We start from the raw sequence: 18,831 nt of genomic DNA, 5'->3' as shown, positions 1-18,831 counted from the left end.
GGGTCCAAAATTTGAGACTGCACTGTAACTGAACTTTATTAGTCAGAAAACGTGTATCTTCTCACATTTTAACCTACAAATGAAAATATAAAGATTTCCATCTTTTGGAAACCACAAAGCCCCCACATTATAAATGAATTTTTGGTATCTTGAACCACCAGAACAAACTTCCACTGTACTACAACTACTGAAGGTGCAATTCTGTGAAGCTCTATCTTTAGCCTGAAGCACAAATCCACCCCAGGTTACTGCCTCTGACAGATTAAGTTGTGCATTGAGATTAATTTAGACTGTCAAAACTTTATTCTGCAGCTAAATTGAACTGGATCCCGAGGACATTTGACGCCAAAGGACAACGCCTCCTCATACTACGTCAATTACCCTTCGGACATTCCGAGGGAATCTTTTATGCTATTTTTGATGAGATTTTTCTGTTTTGTTTGGCAGAGGTTATTGCAGATGAGTGGAAGAGCTCTTTTGGAAATTCAACACATCCACGTCAAACACTTGTACAACTGCTGCAAATCCTGGAGAGCTGAAATAAAAACAGAAGATGCTGAGAAACTTAAAACATCTGGCAGCACTACAGTTGCGTCCATTTGTGTTCTGAAGAAAAGTCATATTGAGCCCGAAATATTATCTCTATTTTTTTCTCTCTACAGATGCAGCCAGACCTTCCGAGATTCTCCAGCACTTTCAGTTTTTATTTCAAACACTTGTGGATCGAGCATATCACCTCAACCAGTCATGGGTTAATGTTGGGAAAATTAATTACGTGCCCTTTAACTTCAGTCAAGAAATCACCTGAAAAGTAGACTCAAATGACACATATTAAAGCAACGTGAATTGATTTTTCCTCATTATTCATAGCCAATTTAATCTAATTATAAATTCCCCATTTCTATTTGCATGCAAGTTTTTACCAGTTTCTTTTCATTAATCAAAATGCAATATGATTATGTACAAACCGGACTTGAAAACATATTCATAACATGACACATTTTCCCTGGGTTTAGATAACTGAAATGTCCATACAAGCAGATTCACAAAGCCTGAGATTGGAAGCATTCAGACCAAGTGTTTTCCCCTAAGATTTAGATTTTACTTGCTTCTCCCCTTTGAAAGCAATCTACTAATTTTTAGCTTCGTGATGCAAAGGTAAAGTTTCACAATATCAATATATTGGTCACCTCAATATTTATTATGCAGTCTCACACCTCAATCAGAAAGTTGCAGGTTTAGGCTCTACTTAGAGGCATGAATTCTTAACCTCGGCTGGTACTTCTTCACAGTACAAATATACTATTGAAGGTACTGGCTTTTGAATAAGATATTAAATTGTGGCCGTATTGGCCCTCTCGGGTGAACTTCAAATATTCCACGGCACTATTTAGGAAAATTTCCTAATGTTCGATACGCAGATTAAAATTGCTTTGGTCAGATATTTCACAGCTACTTGTGGAAGCATGCTATGCGAATATTAGGTGCCACATTTCCTCCTTTACAATGGTGACAACTGCTGTAAATCGTTTTGATGCCACAAAATGCAAGTCCTTCTACTTCAATTAAACAGTGCTGCTTTTAGGATATGAACAATACTGAGAAAGCACTATCAAAAATCCAAATGGATCAGATTAAAATCTTCTATTCTATGAGCTACGTCCACAGTTTTAGGACTTTGGTAAAATGTCCAACCCGTCCATGCCAATCAGATATCCCAACCCAATCTAGTCCCACCTGCCAGTACCCGGCCCATATCCCTCCAAACCCCTCCTATTCATATATCCATCCAAATGCCTCTTAAATGTTGCAATTGTACCAGCCTCCACCACTTCCTCTGGCAGCTCATTCCATACACGCACCACCCTCTGCGTAAAAAAGTTGCCCTTAGGTCTCTTTTATATCTTTCCCCTCTCACCCTAAACCTATGCCCTCTAATTCTGGACTCCCCCACCCCAGGGAAAAGACTTTGCCTATTTACCCTATCCATGCCACTCATAATTTTGTATAAGGTCACCCCTCAGCCTCCGATGCTCCAGGGAAAACAGCGCCAGCCTGTTCAGCCTCTCCCTATAGCTCAAATCCTCCAACCCTGGCAATATCCTTGTAAATCTTTTCTGAACCCTTTCAGGTTTCACAACATCTTTCCAATAGGAAGGAGACCAGAATTACACGCATATTCCAACAGTGGCCTAACCAATGTCTTGAACAGCCGCAACATGACCTCCCAACTCCTGTACTCAATACTCTGACCAATAAATGAAAGCATACCAAACACCTTCTTCACTATCCTACCTACCTGCGACTCTACTTTCAAGGAGCTGTGAACCTGCACTCCAAAGTCTCTTTGTTCAGCAACACTCCCTAGGACTTACCATTAAGTGTATAAGTCCTGCTAAGATTTGCTTTCCCAAAATGCAGCATCTCGCATTTATCTAAATTAAACTCCATCTGCCACTTCTCTGCTCATTGGCCCATCTGGTCCAGATCCTGTTGTAATCTGAGGTAACCCTCTTCGCTGTCCACTACATCTCCAATTTTGGTGTCATCTGCAAACTTACTAACTGTACCTCTTATTCTCGCATCTAAATCATTTATGTAAATGACAAAAAGTAGAGGGCCCAGCACCGATCCTTGTGGCCCTCAATTGGTCACAGGCCTCCAGTCTGAAAAACAACCCTCCACCACCACCCTCTGTCTTCTACCTTTGAGCCAGTTCTGTATCTCCCTGTATTCCGTGAGATCTAACCTTGCTAAAAAACTCAATCAAGTTTGTGAAACATAATTTGCCACGCACAAAGCCATATTGACTATCCCTAATCAGTCCTTGCCTTTCCAAATACACGTACATCCTGTCCCTCAGGATTCCCTCCAACAACTTGCCAACCACCAACGTTAGGCTCACTGGTCTATAGTTCTCTGGCTTGTTCTTACCACCCTTCTTAAACAGTAGTATCTTGTGTGGTATCGGGGCGAGCTGGCAAGATGGGTACAGAACTGACTTGGTCATAGAGGACAGAGGGTAGCAGTGGAGGGATACTTTTCAGATTGGTTACTAGTGGTATTCTGAGGGGATCCTCTGTTCATGATCTACACAAATTAGGTTTGGTAACGGTGGAGTTGCGGATAGTGAGGCGGATTGTCATAGGATACAGTAGGGTATAGATGATTTGGAAGCATGGGCAGAAAAATGGCAGATGGAGTTTTATCTGGATAAATGTGAGATGATGCATTTTGGAAGGTCTATTGCAGGTGGAAACTATAGAGTCAATGGCAGAATCTTTAGGACTTTGATATGCAGAGATATCTGGGTGTGCAGGTCCACAGATCACTGAAGGTGGCAGTGCAGATAGATAGGATAGCATAAAAGGCTTATGGCATGCTTACCTTCGCTGGAAGGGGCACTGAGTAGAAGCATAGACAAGGAGGAGAAAAAGGACTGCAAATGCTGGAGATCAGAGTCAAGAGTGTGGTGCTAGAAAAGCAAAGTAGGTTACGCAGCATCCGAGGAGCAGGAGAATCTATGTTTTGAGCATAAGCTCTTCATCAGGAATTCCTCCGATGTTGTCTGACTGGCTGTGTCTTTCCATAAGGATAGACAAGTTATGCTGCAGCTTTATAGAACTTTAGTTAGGCCACACTTAGAATATTGCTCATAGATGTGGTCACCACACTACCAGAAAGATGTGAATGCTTCAGAGAGGGTACAGAAAAGGTTTACCACGATGTTACCAAGTATGAAGAAAGTTTAGATAGATTGGGTTTGTTTTCACTGCAGGAGATTGAGGGGCAATCTGATAGGAGTTTATAAGATTGTGAATAGCATGGATAGACTGGTAAGTATGAGGCTTTTTCCCAGGGTGGGGGGTCAATTACCATGGGACAGAGGTTCAAAGTGCCAGGAGGAAGTTTAAAAGAGATGTGCAAGGCAAGTTTTTCACACAAAGGGTGGTAAGCGCCTGGAGCACATTGCTAGAGGAGGTGGTGGAAGCAGACACAATACTTTTTCCAAATCATGAAGAAATCTCCACTTGTCAAAATGAAACTGGTTAAACATCATAAGAGTAGAGTAACAATTTTGTTCTGTGAACTGAAACCATTTTAGTGCTGAAGGCTAATTCTCATTTAAATTAGCTAAAATGTGCACTAAACCACCCCAGATGCAGAATGATGGCTAAACAACAGCACACATCCACAACATTCATGAAGGTCAGAGCTCAAAGCATTATACAGAAAAATTGTTAAAGACTTGGAAGTAGGTCACTTCTTCATTCCCATTACAAAGTAGTACATTAATTCTGTTCCCCAATTCTGTATGCACTTAAATGAAACTCTTACCTCATAAGGCAGTTTTTCAAAATAACCATTCTTTGTGTATTCAGGCAAGGGTATTCCAGTGATTTGCCCATTGAAGAACTCTAAACTGTGGTCATCCTTGTCGTCATCTTCCAGATCTAGCATTGATGGTTTGTGAACAGAAAGAAGCCGGTCCTTAACACCATGCAACAGGACAGCATCCAACTCCGTGTAGTAATCTAGGAAAGAACTGTTCAGTTCCAGGCGAATCAAGTTTGTCATGAAGTCAAGTTGTTTAATGCACGGAGTAAATTGGCGAGCCTGCGAGACATTGACTTTCTCAGGTTCACCTGCCCATAAGGTCTCCCATCTGTAGGCACATAAAACATTAAGCTTGGCAGAATGAAATCAGCTTCAATCTATGAGGTGAAATTATTTTTTCATACAATATATTATACAAATTGAAATTTGAAAATAACTCACTGAAATTGTGCCTAAAGACCCTTGAAATGGAATTTCACAAAATTGTGTAACAAACACCCATGTAATTTCCTAACTCAGCAATCTATCTGACTGGTGTTTTTCAAATACTACAGGCCATGTGACGGGACAAATCTGGTTTTATGAAATAACAAGTAGTTTTGAATAAAAGTACATTAGCACTTTATCTTAGCTAAACAGTCTTGTAGATCTTCTTAAAAAACAGTTTTCCCATTTGACCCTACATGCACATACTATTATTTTTGTTTCTTTTAATATCACATATGAAACAAGGTACTCAAAGTACAAAAGACGCACTCAAAAGTTAGTAAATTATATTTCTTCGATTCACTCCCTTCTACATGCTACACAAATATACTTTGGGATGAGGGACTATTACAATAGTGTATTTCATTAACATTGATCAACAAGAAATAGACTTCTCATCAGCAGGGTCAACAAACCACAAAGAGTTACAACTGTATTCTGTTGATTCCTGGAATCAAAACCATTTATTTTGTTTCACCCTTTTAGCCAAAGCTTAGGAGGCAGCAATTTTGCCTCGAATTGTAAGGCTCTGGGTTTCTAGTCTCATTCTATGGCTTCAGCACAAAGGTCATGGCTGACACTCCTAGTGCATTGTGGAGGGAGGAGATGTCTTTCTGAGGTAAAAAGATCCTGTAGCACTAAATTGAAGTAGAACAAGGATGTTGTCCCTGCTGGCCTGGCCAATGTTTATCCATCAATTAACGAACAAAAACAAATCACAGAAACATAGAATCCCTTCCTTATGGAAACAGGCCCTTCGGCCCAACAAGTCCACACCAACCCTCCGAAGAGTATCGCACCCAAACCCATTCCCCTACCCTATTACTCTACATTTACTCCTGACTAACACACCTAATCTATACATCCCTGAACACTATGGGCAATTTAACATGGCCAATTCACCTAATCTGCACATCTTTGGATTGTGGAAGGAAATCGGAGCATCCAGAAGAAAGAACGCAGACACGGGGAGAATGTGTAAACTCCACACAGACAGTCTTCAGAGGCTGGAATCGAACCCGGGTCCCTGGCCCTGAGAGCCTCTGAGCCACTGTGCTCAAATTGATTGCCACCTTCTTTCTAAAGCAATAACAACAGGAAAATACTTTTTCAGACATTCCATAGAACCAAAGAAATGATACAGCACAGAAGGGATCCATTCAGCCCTTCTTGACCAAGTTGATCCAAAGACACCCAGATGCCCTTTCTAATCCCATTTTCCTGCATCCGGCCTCTCGTACTGCAGCTTACAGCACTTAAGGTGCAGATCCAGGTTCTTGTTAGAAGAGTTGGGCATCGCTGCTGACTATCCATGACTTGCATATACCTTTCTTGGTGACAGTTTATCCAACCTCTCACGATTGATTCTAACAATTTGCCCACCACCAATGTAAGAGTAACCAGCCTATAATTGGCATTTCTTTAGTACCCTTTATAAATTAAAGAACCACATTTGCAGTCCTGCAGGCCTCTGACACCTCACCTGTGTCGAGTGAAGATTGAAAAATAATCCTGAGAGCATCAGTTTTTTTCCTCCTTGATCTCCTTCTACATTCTTGGGAATAATCCATCTAGCCCTGGTAACTTAACCAATTTCAATGATTCCAACTCTTCTAATACTTCCTCTGATTATTTTGTCCAATATTTTACACTGCTCCTCTCGGATTACAGTATTCACATCATCCCTTTCCATTGTGAATATGGAGACAAAAAAATTCATTTAAACTTCTTCCTATATCCTCTGCTTCTTCACATTCCTTTATTCATCTCTGTTAGGTTCCTCTTTTACTCTTTTTCTTTTTATATACTGGTAAAACATCTTTGGATTTTTCTTTTCTGGCTTCGTAATATATTTTCATGCCCTCTCTTTCATTTCCATTTTTTTATTTGTTACTTTTCCTTTTTACCACATTCAGTAAAAAGTAAAGGTAAGGATTTCTATCTTTTTAATAGCACACATGAGAAAAGGTTAAATGATTAGTGTTTGACTGATTTAGCATATTATCAATATGCTACGGAAAAATTATAATTACGTATATTTTGCGTGATCCTTTATGTTCATCAGCACAATTTGCTACCACAGTAACAAGTGGTATGATGATGCATCTGAACAAACTGAATCTTTTGTAGTGAGCTTACTCCAATAACTTCCTTTGTAGTTATTATTTTAATCCAAGGCATCACAATAGTAAGCTGGTAGGTCAATACCACAAATCCGTGGCAAAAGGTATTGTCATTCAGTCAGTCAGCAATAAAGAGAGAAGGCTGCTTTAAGTAATTAAGTTTAAGGACATTACCTCTGTGTTTGAGTTGATTCTGTTTTAACTGTCTGGAAAAGGGAAGATGAACAGGGAGGCAGAGGCATATTTAGTTGAAGAATCTCATGAAAAATCCAAAGTGCTGAACCAAAAACCTAGTCCTAACATTTTTGTGCTTTAATTATCAGCCAAAGGAGAAGTATAGGAAATTATGGAAGATCATTCAATTCCATGCCATTTTCCCAATAATCTTTAGCATCCTTTAATCTTTTTCTGGCTTGAACATGTTGAATAATTAAGCTTCAACAGCTCTCTGGGGCAGAGTATTCCAAAGATTCACCACTCTCTGAGAGAAGAAATTCCTGTCCATCTGAGTCTTAAATGGATGGTCCTTATCCGAGACCGTGTTGCCTGATTCTAAACTCACCAGCCAGAGGAAAGATCCTATATACATCATTTATGTCTTGTAACGGTTTTGCAAGTTTCAATGAGATCACCACTAATCCTCCAAAGCACTGAAAATACAGGCCCAGTTTCCTGAATCTCCCCTCATACATCGTTCACGGGGATTATCCTGGTGAACATCTGCTGCACTTTTTCGATGGCAAGTACATCCTTCCTTAGATAAGGAAACCAAAATTGTCCAAAAAGTTTGAGATGCTGTCTCACCAAGGCTCTAAATAACTACAGCAAGGCAAGTTCATTTCTGTCCTCAAATTTCTTTGCAACAAATGCAACAGACCATTTGACTTCTTAATTGCTTTCTGCAGTGACAAATGTTTAATGTTTTCGTATCAATGCACTTGTTTCTTATCAAGGCCTTTCAGTTTAAATGCTTCATATAAAATAGTCAAGGCAGGAATTTCAAATGTATTTCAGCAACGTAATTTCAGGTGGAACTTGCACATATCTGCTACAGATAGTTCAAAGTTAGAATTATAGAGTTCTAGAAATAGGCAGCTTGAAAGTAGACCCTTCAGTCCAACTCATCCATGCTGACCAGATGTCTTAAATTAATGCAGTCCAATTTGCAGTGACATGCTAGCATTCCATACTCACGAACAAGGCCCCACTGGGATCCTTTGGACATCAATGCTTCCCAATCTCTCAACATTTAAGAATAAGCCTGCCTTTCTATTTTCTATTTCTTTCTAAATGAATATCTCACACTTATTTACATTATATTCTCTCTGTTCTTGCCCATTCACTTAGCCTATCAACAATAATGATTTTTCAGCATATCTTTTATACATGACAAATATAGAAATTGTATCTATAAGTAAATGAAACCTGGCTCCACCAAGTTTACGTCCATTAGCCTAGAAGCTCTCGTGCAAGAAGCTCGCTGAAGGCTGATGACTCTTTTCACAAACTTGTCGTCAACTAAGGGTAAGATATGGACCGCTGGAGAGATAAGTGAGTCATCAAATGACAGGCACACTTGAAGACCACTGTGCATGAGGTTAGCCCAAAAGGAAACTCTCTAAATGGATAATTTGGTCTCCCTGCTGAAACAAAAATGTTGTGAAACTTGAAAGGATTCAGAAAGAATTTATAAGAATGGCACCAGGGTTGGAAATTTGAGCGAGAGGGAGAGGCTGAAAAGGCTGTGGCCATTTTCCCTGCAGTGTCAGATGCTGAGGGGTGACCTGATAAAGGTTTATAAAATCATGAGAGGCATGGATAGTGTGAATAGCCAAGGTCTTTTCCTCAAGATAGGGGAGTCCACAACAAGAGGGAGGAGGTTTAAGGTGAGAGGGGCAAGATTTAAAAAGGGACCTAAAGGGCAACTTCCTCATGCAGAGGATGGCATGTGTGTGGAATGAGCTGCCAGAGGGATTGGTGGAGGCTGGTCCAATTCCAATATGTAAAAGGCATCTGGATGTAAATAGGAAGGGTTTAGAGGTGATATAGGCCAAATGCTGGCAAAGGGGATTAGATTAATTTGGGATGAGTTGAACTGAAGTCTATTTTTGTGCAGCACGTGTCTACTTTGATGAACTATACCTTATAGCAATGTGCACGTTCCACCTGAAATTACGTTGCAGAAACACATTTGAGAGTCCTGCCTTGACTATTTTATATGAAGCATTTAAACTAAAAGGAATTGATAAGAAACAAATTAATTTCATGCAAAAACATTAAACATTTCTACAGTGAGGACCCAACAGCGTAAGTGCAGTGTATCATCTGTGATCTGCAACACTCATGCTCTTTAAAAGGTTTTTTTAGATGAGTGCAGGTGATGCCTTTCTGAAGAACTAGTTGAGATTTTTTTAAACTTTGATAGAAACAACTAGTAATACATTTTCAGTCATCCCCTAACCTATTCCAGTATCCTTCTTTCCTTTTTGTCAAATTAGCAAAGGCTAGAGGTCCAGATGGAATTATTATACATTTTTTAAAAATAGTATCGCACAATCAAATTGTAGAAACCTAATCTCTCAAGTAGTTGTAATGAATCCAATGAAAATAGTTTAGTCTCATTGTCCACAACACTGGTTACTATCATGGACCATCACCTGTGACAAGGATAGCTTTGCAAAGTGTATCATATGATCTTTCGGACTGGACGGATACAATGGAAATTTTAACTGACTGCATCTATTTGTTTTTACGTGTAAGGCAAATACTTGGTACAAAGCAAGGAGAATATTTCTACTTTACTCTTTGGTCAACATGGGGGCATGTACACATACAACAAAAAGCAGAAAGGATAGGTGTAATAAGAAGAGCACAGATCGATTAAACATATTTTACCAAATATTTCAGCAAGATTGAAATGCAATAATGTTCAAGATTACTGCAGATTAAAAAAAGGTGAGGCGTAGGCAGAATCGGTACACATACATACAGAAAATATTCAGATCAAACAAAAATCATAACATAGGGGTAGGAAAGTTATTAAAACCTACTGACAAGCAGATCATCTAACTGATACCATACTGCTTAAAACAGTCCAAAGGTATCAAAATCAGCCCTGATCCTATCCTGATCCAGTGTCCTTCACCGTATTCGTTATGAATGGTTGAGTGTCAGGCACAAATTCTGATTACTTCGTTTCCCTCTCCCTAAGCCAGGCTACAAAGGCTAAATGAATCACCCTTTGGCTTTTTAAGGTCAGGTAATTCAGTGCAGTGTGCTGCTAAAGTCTGCAAACGTTCTCATCTGTGTAACTCCCAATTGTTATGGAACGTTTACAGGATATACTCTAAGAATGATTCATCCAAACTCCTTTACTTGTGACCTACACCAAGAACATTGGGAGCAGGGATATAATCTTTCCCTCATTAGTAAGTAGACTTTTTTTTCTTCTCGTCACTTCTGGGACATGAGCACTGCTAGCTGGGCCAGCATTTATTACCTGTCCCTTGTTGCCCTTGTGAAGGTATATTCAAGCTGCCTTCTTGAATCACTGCACTCCATACACTGTATATCGACCCACAATACTATCAGGGAGGGAATTCCAGGATATTAACACCGTCAGTGAAGGTATATGATATATTTCCAAGTCTGGATGGCAAGTGGCTTAGAGGGGAACTTTCAGGTGGTGTTGTTCCCTTGTCCTTCTGGATGGTAGTGGTTGGGGGCATTGAAGGTGCAGTATAAGGATCTTCAGTGAATCTCTGCAATGCATCTTGCAGATAGTACACACTGGTACTACTGAGTGTCAGTGGCAGTGTGTTAAAGTTAAATAATAATAAATTATGTCTTAATACAAGTTTGATTCAACAGATGGGGTGACAACTCTTCATGATCATTGAGTTTATCTCACTGGCACCAATTTACACACATACTGGGGTGCACTGATGGGCCTAAGAGTTTGTTGACATTCCTTCTATGTATTTATAATCCACAAAGCTCTCTATAGGAATAAGGATAAAAATGCTGGATATTCTCAGCAGGTCAGCCAGCATCTGTGGAGAGAGAGAGGAAACGTTTCAAATCTGTAGCCATTCAGTGAGATGAAATGACTTGAAATATTAAATCTGTTTGTGTCTCCACTGAATTGATCTGATTTGCTGTGCATTTTCTGTTTTTTTTTATTTCAGATTTTCAATATCTACGACATTGTTCCTTTGTATCAGCCATTTTCAGATAGTTGCCATCACACTGAAGCCCACAAAATAGCACTTTTTCTCCCCACCCAAATTTCTGATTCCCTTCACAATCTCATCTTACCTCATTTTGATTAAATAGATGCAAATCCTACAACTTCTAATTTTTTTGAAGATAAATGAACAGTTACCTTTATAGTCCAACATTCTTTAATCAACTTTTTTTTAGGACAGAATCTTTACATCACTTTGGATCTGTTTGTTTCCATCAACCCTATACCCCATGTACAAGAAGTGAATTTTAGCCTCTCACAGACTCACTTGCTGCTACCATCAAGTATAATGGAGAACTGGGTTCATATGATAAAAGCTTACAGATAAATCTTCAAAATATTTCTTACAAAGTAAGCAATTGTATTCAGGTGAATCCCAGTGATGTTTAGGCTCTTTCACTGAATTCATGTTAACATACGAAGTTTAACTTCTTTTTACTGTACTCTTATGGCTAGGTCTTCCAACATCAAAAACTTAATCTCAAGGGGAAAGTTCTAGAAACAACTGTAGCTTTTCAACAGCCAGTAAAATGTCACTATGTTAAATCCCAATTCACAGAGAAACCCTATAGTACATTCATTGCTGGATTTCAAACTGTTGATTCAAGGCTACATGCCACTAATCTTCTTAACATTTTTTTTAAAACTTAACCCAGTAATTGATACCCACTTGGTCACAGCATGAGGTAAAACACAGAGTGGAACGCTGTAAAAACCTAAGGCCAAAACAAGAACTAACAGGCTCCTTAATTTGATAGGATTTGGGAAATATCATATTCGGAATCTCCCATTATCCACTATTAACCAAAGGTAGGGGGTCTACATTTTAGCTGCAGAATGAGTGTGGGAAAAAAGCCTCACACAATAATGAAAGGCAAAACAAAAATATACATCTGTAAACACTAGTATGCAACAAACAAGATTACTTAATACATTTCATTTATGTTTAATACAGTAAGTTTTACTTATTGTAAAAAGTTATATTGTATAAATAGTCTTAAAAATAATGCACAGACTGGCTTTCATCAATGCTATTTGTAACTGAAATGTTTCAATTTACTGTTGTGATTGCAGTAGCTATCATATTACTGTTCTCAGACTTTGTACTTGAAAACACACACGAGTCAAAATAATAACATTAAACATCATAGGCAATTACCAAACAATCCAGGTAGATAGACTATAAATTTGTTTTTGTGCACAGTTTAACTAGAAAGCTGAAGATCCCCTTCATTTTAAAGTAATTATTTATAATCTAAGCAATCTATTTTAATTTTGTTATAAAGGACAATTATTTCTTAACGGAATGCAATGCAATGGAATGAGCAGACAGAATTCTGGGGTTTAAAGTACGGGAAAGTTTGAACAGAGCTACTGCAATAGAACTGGTCATGGAGATTTGATTCTGAAGATATTAACATAAAGTGTATTACCTACACACATAACATTTGTTATCTAAGTTGTCATGCAGCACAGTAAGTGCTTATCATCAACAGAAACATACAATGAAAGCACACAGACAGAATCTACTTTCACTGGGTTCCCTTGGCTGATTCTGTATGTGTTCTTAGTCTCTCAAGAAAGAAACAGTTGTGGGAAAATACTAAACACTGCAAAAGCAAGCAATAATTTAAATGAGTTGTCACAACTTTTGAAGTTACCTTTACCTAATTTCTGATGGAGGAGTCTGGGAATAAGGATTTGCTGAGCAAGCTAAGATCCTAACGATGGCTCCAGGATGATAGGTTTCCAGTACATCAATAGCTGTTGGGTACACAGCCTCCTCAAACGCTAATTCAACATATTCTTGGCTATGAAAACTTCGGGGAGTCCTTCTGAATGGTGGAGGTGAACTCGGACAGCTTTCCCACCACCTCCCGTAGGTCCGGAACACAGCAGTCTGTGTGAAATCACCGGAACTTGGGTAAACATTTGGCAGTCCAGACAAATTCCACATAGTATAGGACAAGCTGTTCTCACTGCCATACTGAGAACTAAAATCCACCACTTCTTTGGCATACTGCACCACTTCGACGCTGAGAGGTAGGATGCGGTTGCTCGACTCAATAGCTCGCCGACTGTTCATTATTTCTCCTCTTGTACCTGATCTGGCTCTACGACGTAGGCAAATGTAGTAAAACATGCTCAAAAATGTTAACATGGGATACATTGAGGTTTGTCTATGTCCTTCCTACACGACAGATGCTTTATTTTGCCCCTGGCTTTATTTATTTCTTCATTCCCATTAACACAGCACAGACCTGTGTGAATGAAACCAAAAGGACATCATGGTGATTTCTTTAAGAATAATCAGAAAAATTGTCAAAACTGATTCTTTAACTAAATACAACACTCAGAATATCGCAATAAGATAACTCATTTTTAACCGGAACCACTGACCATGCATCCTGTCCTGTTTAAATTCTAAACATTATCATGGAAAAATAACACCCCAGAAATTTAAAGAATCAACAGTGGGAAAAACAAAGGTCACGGAGTAGCATTTCACTTTGTTTGAAATCAGCAAAGGACACACAAAATTATTCTACTTTTCTGAAGTGAGTTTATGTGAAGTGAGTATCTGAACTGAGTGAAGTTCAAACTTCCATTCAAATTCACATTTATAATCAGAAACAGACAGAAGTGAATGCCTTCATGCACAGATTTGTACCTTCAAGACAACAGCCTAGAGACTCTCCATCATCAACAAGAATTGGGAGGGGTCATCAATCATGCTACCAGTCAGTAATTGTTCAGCAATAACCAGTTCACTGATATTCAGTACGGGTTCTCCGAGGCCATTCAATTCCTGACCTCGTTACCAACTGGGTCTAAACACAGACAAAAATATTGGGCACTACAGATGAGACTAGAGTGATTGTCTCTGACTGAGTGTGGCTCTAAGGAGCAAAAAGCATTAGCAAAACTGGAGTCAATGGGAATCAGGGAAAACTCTCCTCTGGTTGAAATTACATCAGACACAAAGGAAAATGGTTGAGATTGTCAATGACTTCACTTGTAGGACGTCACTGCCAAAGATGCTAATGTTAATGACCTAAGCCCAACCATCTTTGATTGCTTCATCAATTTCTTTCCCTTCTCCATAAGACCAGAAATGGGGATATGCACTGATGATGTTCAGCACCAATTACCACTTCACATATATTGAACCAACGTGTGTTCAAATGTAGAAAGCTATAGACAACATCCAGATTTGAACTTATATGTAGTAAGCAACATATGCACCACACCATTTCCAAACACAGTGAATCTAACCATTGTTTTCAGCATTCAATGGCATTACTATTGCTGAAATCCCCGTTATCAACTTCCTGGGCTTATTACTGACCAGAAACTGAACTGGAATAGTCACATAAATATAGTGGCTAAAAGACTGTTCAGAAGGTTGGAATTCTGCAGTGAGTAATTCACCAGCAGTTCAAGAAGGTAGTTCACTGCTACATTTTCCAAGGCAATTAGAGATGGGCAAAAATAACGGCCTCCTTTGCAGTGCCTGTATCCTGTGACCGAAAACTGAAAAAGTATGTTTTATCCCTGACATTTTTACATGCCTTAAGAGCTGGTACCTGCCTGTGAGCTGCAGTACAGAGTTAGGAGGTAACAGCAGCATTATTTCCACAAATATATCATAATCAGCAACAACAACAAAATCAGTAGCTGTAAAACATTGTACAGTAACAATACTTGTTTTTCCTTCTCCTGGAGTCCAGAAGATTCTGAACATCTGTTTTAGTAATTGCTTAATCCTTGCAATGCAACATGAGGGTCACATAAACTATTATAAATGCTAACTGTAACTAAATGCAATTCAAAAGCTCCAGACACATGTTGGTATATAAATATACACACTATATTTAGAGCAATCTCCAGAAGCCACTGAATTTCATAAAAAGATTTCTGTGAACTGCAATAAATTCAAGAACAACCAATAAAACTTTCCTGAGTAAAACAAAGAACTGGATGTTGAAGATCTGAAACAAACACAAATTGCTGGAAAAGCTCAGCAGGTTTGGCAGCATCTGTGGAGAAAAAGCAGTTTACGTTTCGAGTCCGGTCACCTTTCTTCATTCTTTAGAACAGATTCTGAGAAACAGACTTGAATCATTAATTCTGCTTTCTCTGCACAGATGCTGTCAGACTTGCTGAGTTTTTTCAGTATTTGCCATTTTGAATAAAAATCGCTTAAATTATTCAAGCAGGACTGGCCAATTAATCACTGAACGATTTGTTAACTTTTGCACAATTTTCCAGGATGTAAGTTTCTCTGATTACACAGAGAGAAAAAACTCAAGCCATTTGTTACCAAATCGAAAGTGTCAATGTAACTGATATTGTTTTCTACTTCATTTACTTTGTTAAAAAACAGATGTATTGCCAATGGTTTTCCACACTAGAAGGTAAAACTTTAACATGAGGGCCATAGTTATTTGATTTTTTTTATTCACCAATAAATCATGAGATTCAGAAATATTAGAGACAGATTGATAATGGCATAAATTTTTGACAACCTTCACTGAAGCCCCTTCAAAAGCATTTTCCAAATCCGCAACCTCTACCAGCCAGAAGGCCAAGGGCAGTGGATTTGTGGAAACACCACCATCATCTACAAACCCTACTCCCAGCTACACATTATCCTGCACTTGGAACTACATCGCCATTCCTTCATCGTTGCACAGTCAGATTTCTGGAACTCCCTTCGTGACAGACTATACCCAACACTTCACTGAGCAGCAGCTCACCACAAGCTTCTCAGGCCCAATTACCAATGGTCAATAAATGATGGCCTAACCAGCATATCCCAATGAGTAAAACAAAATCAACACTGTCGCATTTACTATGGATGACATTTCATCATTGCTAAAGATGGAACTTTTAAATGGAAGAATATTGCTTTGAACCATAGGAATTCCCACTGATCTGCAGAAAGTGATATAATCAGAATTCCAATACTCATCAAGGATTATCTCTTGAATTGATATATATGCTTAAATTTCCCCTTTGCACATCATGTCAGAAACTGCATTTTTTTTTATCCTTCTAAGTGAAACATAACACTGGGGAGACACAGAACACTCCAGCCTCACTATCCCTTCTTAATCCTTTACAAAATGTTAATAAAAAATCAAAAGGAGAGTATGCTTCTTTGGCATCATAATCCTCCAATGTCCAAAAAAAAACAAAATAAAGGAGAGCCTCTGATTTGATTTTGCCATAGTAAATATTTTAATATAATGCAAACAAATCTAAAATAACAATATACCCAAGTACGCCTCTTACAATGATTGAAGAACCATGTTTCAGCAATGATTTCTTGCCTTAACACATGTTACTTCATAAGTGCTTGTACAATGGAACCCCAATTCTAATCTGACTAATATTACCTGTTTGCAAAGGTAGCTTTTGAAAATCAAATAGCAACAGTATATTTTAAGTGTACGAAAATGCACTTTAACAATACTTATTACAGATATCCTGTAGCTTTACAGTAATGGTATTAATTCAGCAACTGCTTAAGTTAAAAAAAACCACAACAACAAGCGATGAATTTAATTACAGTATATGTAGTCATTTTTTGTCTGACACTAGGAAAATAATTTAAATAATTCCTTAACAGAAGAAAGCCTGATGCCTGCACCTTGTATGTCTTATATGTGACTTTACCAGCACTTTGTGATTGGCACTTGATATTCTACTAATTTGGAGATTACACCAATGCCTGGCTGGCATTGCCCACATCCCAAGGTAACATTTTTAAAAATTCAATACAACATACACTAAGTCCAAAGGACACTACCATGAACCATTATAAAACTTGAATTTGGTCTTAACTGCAGCATTTTCTCTAATTCTGGACACTACACTTTAGGAAGGAATGTGAAGGTTTTAGAGAGGCTGCAGAAATGACTTCCAATAATGCTTCCAGGAACAAGAAACTCCTGTTATACAAATAAATTGGAAAATTAGAATTGTTGTCCTCAAGGAGGAGACAATTCAGAGTAAATTTGGTAAAATTATGAATGGTCTAGACAGGATAGACAGACAGAAACTTCCCATTTGTTGAAGGATTGACAAACAGAAAGCACCAATTTCAGGTCAATGACATAAGAGCCAACAGTGACACAGGGAAAGATGTTTCAGGCAGTGAGTGATTAGGATTTGGAATGTACTACCTGGGAACATGGTGCAAGCTGACTCAATCTGTGCTTTCAAAATGGAACTGTGTAAGCATCTGAAGAGGCAGGGTGAGAGAGAAAGGGTGGGAGAACTGCCTTGCAGAGAGTTGCTGCAGTCACAAGCCAAATGGCCTTCCTCTGTGTTGTAATGATACCATTGTTCCACAATGTCAGTTCAGAATTATATATATTTAGATTTTAAAATTACCATACCATTGAAAACATGCACTTCTGTAGGCCTCAGGGGTTAGGAGGGCAGAATATTTTTTGCATAGGCGGAAGTGGGTACTGCAGATGCTGGCGATTAGAGTAGTGCTGGAAAAGCACAGCAGGTCAGGCAGCATCTGAGGAGCAGGAAAATCGATGTTTCAGCAAAAGCCCATCTCTACTTCCATAACATTATCTCAAGTTAGCTTACCTACTGCTGCAAAAACCCTCATTCATGCCTTTGTTACTGCTCCCTCAACAATTCCAATGTTCTCCTGGCTGCACTCCTATATTCTTATCTTCCATAGACTTGAGGTCATTCAAAACTCTGCAGCCTGTATCATCATTTGAACAGCTATCATCTCTTCACCTATCACCTCACTGTCCACTGACTACTACAGATTTCCAGTCAAGCAACATATAGGTTTTAAAAATCTCGTCCTTGTTTCCATCTTATGCTTTCCTATTTCTGTTATCTCCTATAACCCCACAACCCTCCAAACTATCTGTGCTCATCTAATTTTACCTCTTGAGCATCGCCAGATTTAATCAGTTCACAGTGAGGACAATTCCTTCAATTTTAGATTAGATTACATTACTTACAGTGTGGAAACAAGCCCTTCGGCTCAACAAGCCCACACCGACCCTCCGAAGAGCAACCCACCCAGACCCATTTCCCTACTACGAGCAATTTAGCATAGCCAATTCACATTTTTGGACAGTGGGAAAAAAACCGGAGCACCCGGAGGAAACCCATGCAGACACGGGGAGAATGTGCAAACTAATTATCTGGTCCTTTGGATTTCACCCCCACCCCAAATCTCTCTGCTTCCTCAAATTCCTCCTTTACTAAACTGTTTAAAGCCTAATGTTCTGATTAAGCTGATTTCCTGGTGTGGTGTCATAGGTTGTTTATCATATTACACTGAAGCATACTGGGATATTTTATTTTAAGGTCACTAGATAAATAAATATATTGTTATAATGAAAACACGCTGAAACAAAATAGGACATTTGGTGTACAATAAATTGGAACCCACCAAATATTCATCTCAAACACCTCCTCTGAAGGGAGACTACCATTGAATTATTGGGTGGCTGATCCATTCAAATTGAGAGGAAACGACACTTTAAGTTATAAAAACTGAAAAACAGGTAATACAAAATTTGCCAGCCATCAAATAAACCCACAAACACCAGGTACTCTAAAACGTGAAGCTACTTCTCCAAACTATCC

At 38.7% G+C, this 18,831-nt stretch overlaps 1 protein-coding gene across 2 annotated transcripts in view; it reads right to left on the bottom strand.

Annotated features, from left to right (window-relative positions):
* The window catches only part of fbxl4 (F-box and leucine-rich repeat protein 4), a 108,092-nt gene that overhangs the window by 87,883 nt on the left and 1,378 nt on the right, over positions 1-18,831 (bottom strand). For both annotated transcript variants that reach the window (XM_060820799.1, XM_060820809.1), the window contains exons 2-3: positions 12,861-13,454; positions 4,339-4,666 (exon numbers count right to left, since the gene is read on the bottom strand). In XM_060820799.1, the coding sequence (XP_060676782.1) occupies positions 4,339-4,666; positions 12,861-13,363 (831 nt within the window). In that variant the 5' untranslated portion in view covers positions 13,364-13,454. The remainder of the gene's footprint in view (positions 1-4,338; positions 4,667-12,860; positions 13,455-18,831) is intronic.

Source organism: Hemiscyllium ocellatum, chromosome 3 (genome assembly GCF_020745735.1).
Source record: "Hemiscyllium ocellatum isolate sHemOce1 chromosome 3, sHemOce1.pat.X.cur, whole genome shotgun sequence".
Lineage (NCBI taxonomy): Eukaryota > Metazoa > Chordata > Chondrichthyes > Orectolobiformes > Hemiscylliidae > Hemiscyllium > Hemiscyllium ocellatum.
This window is presented reverse-complemented; position numbering and strand designations above follow the sequence as displayed.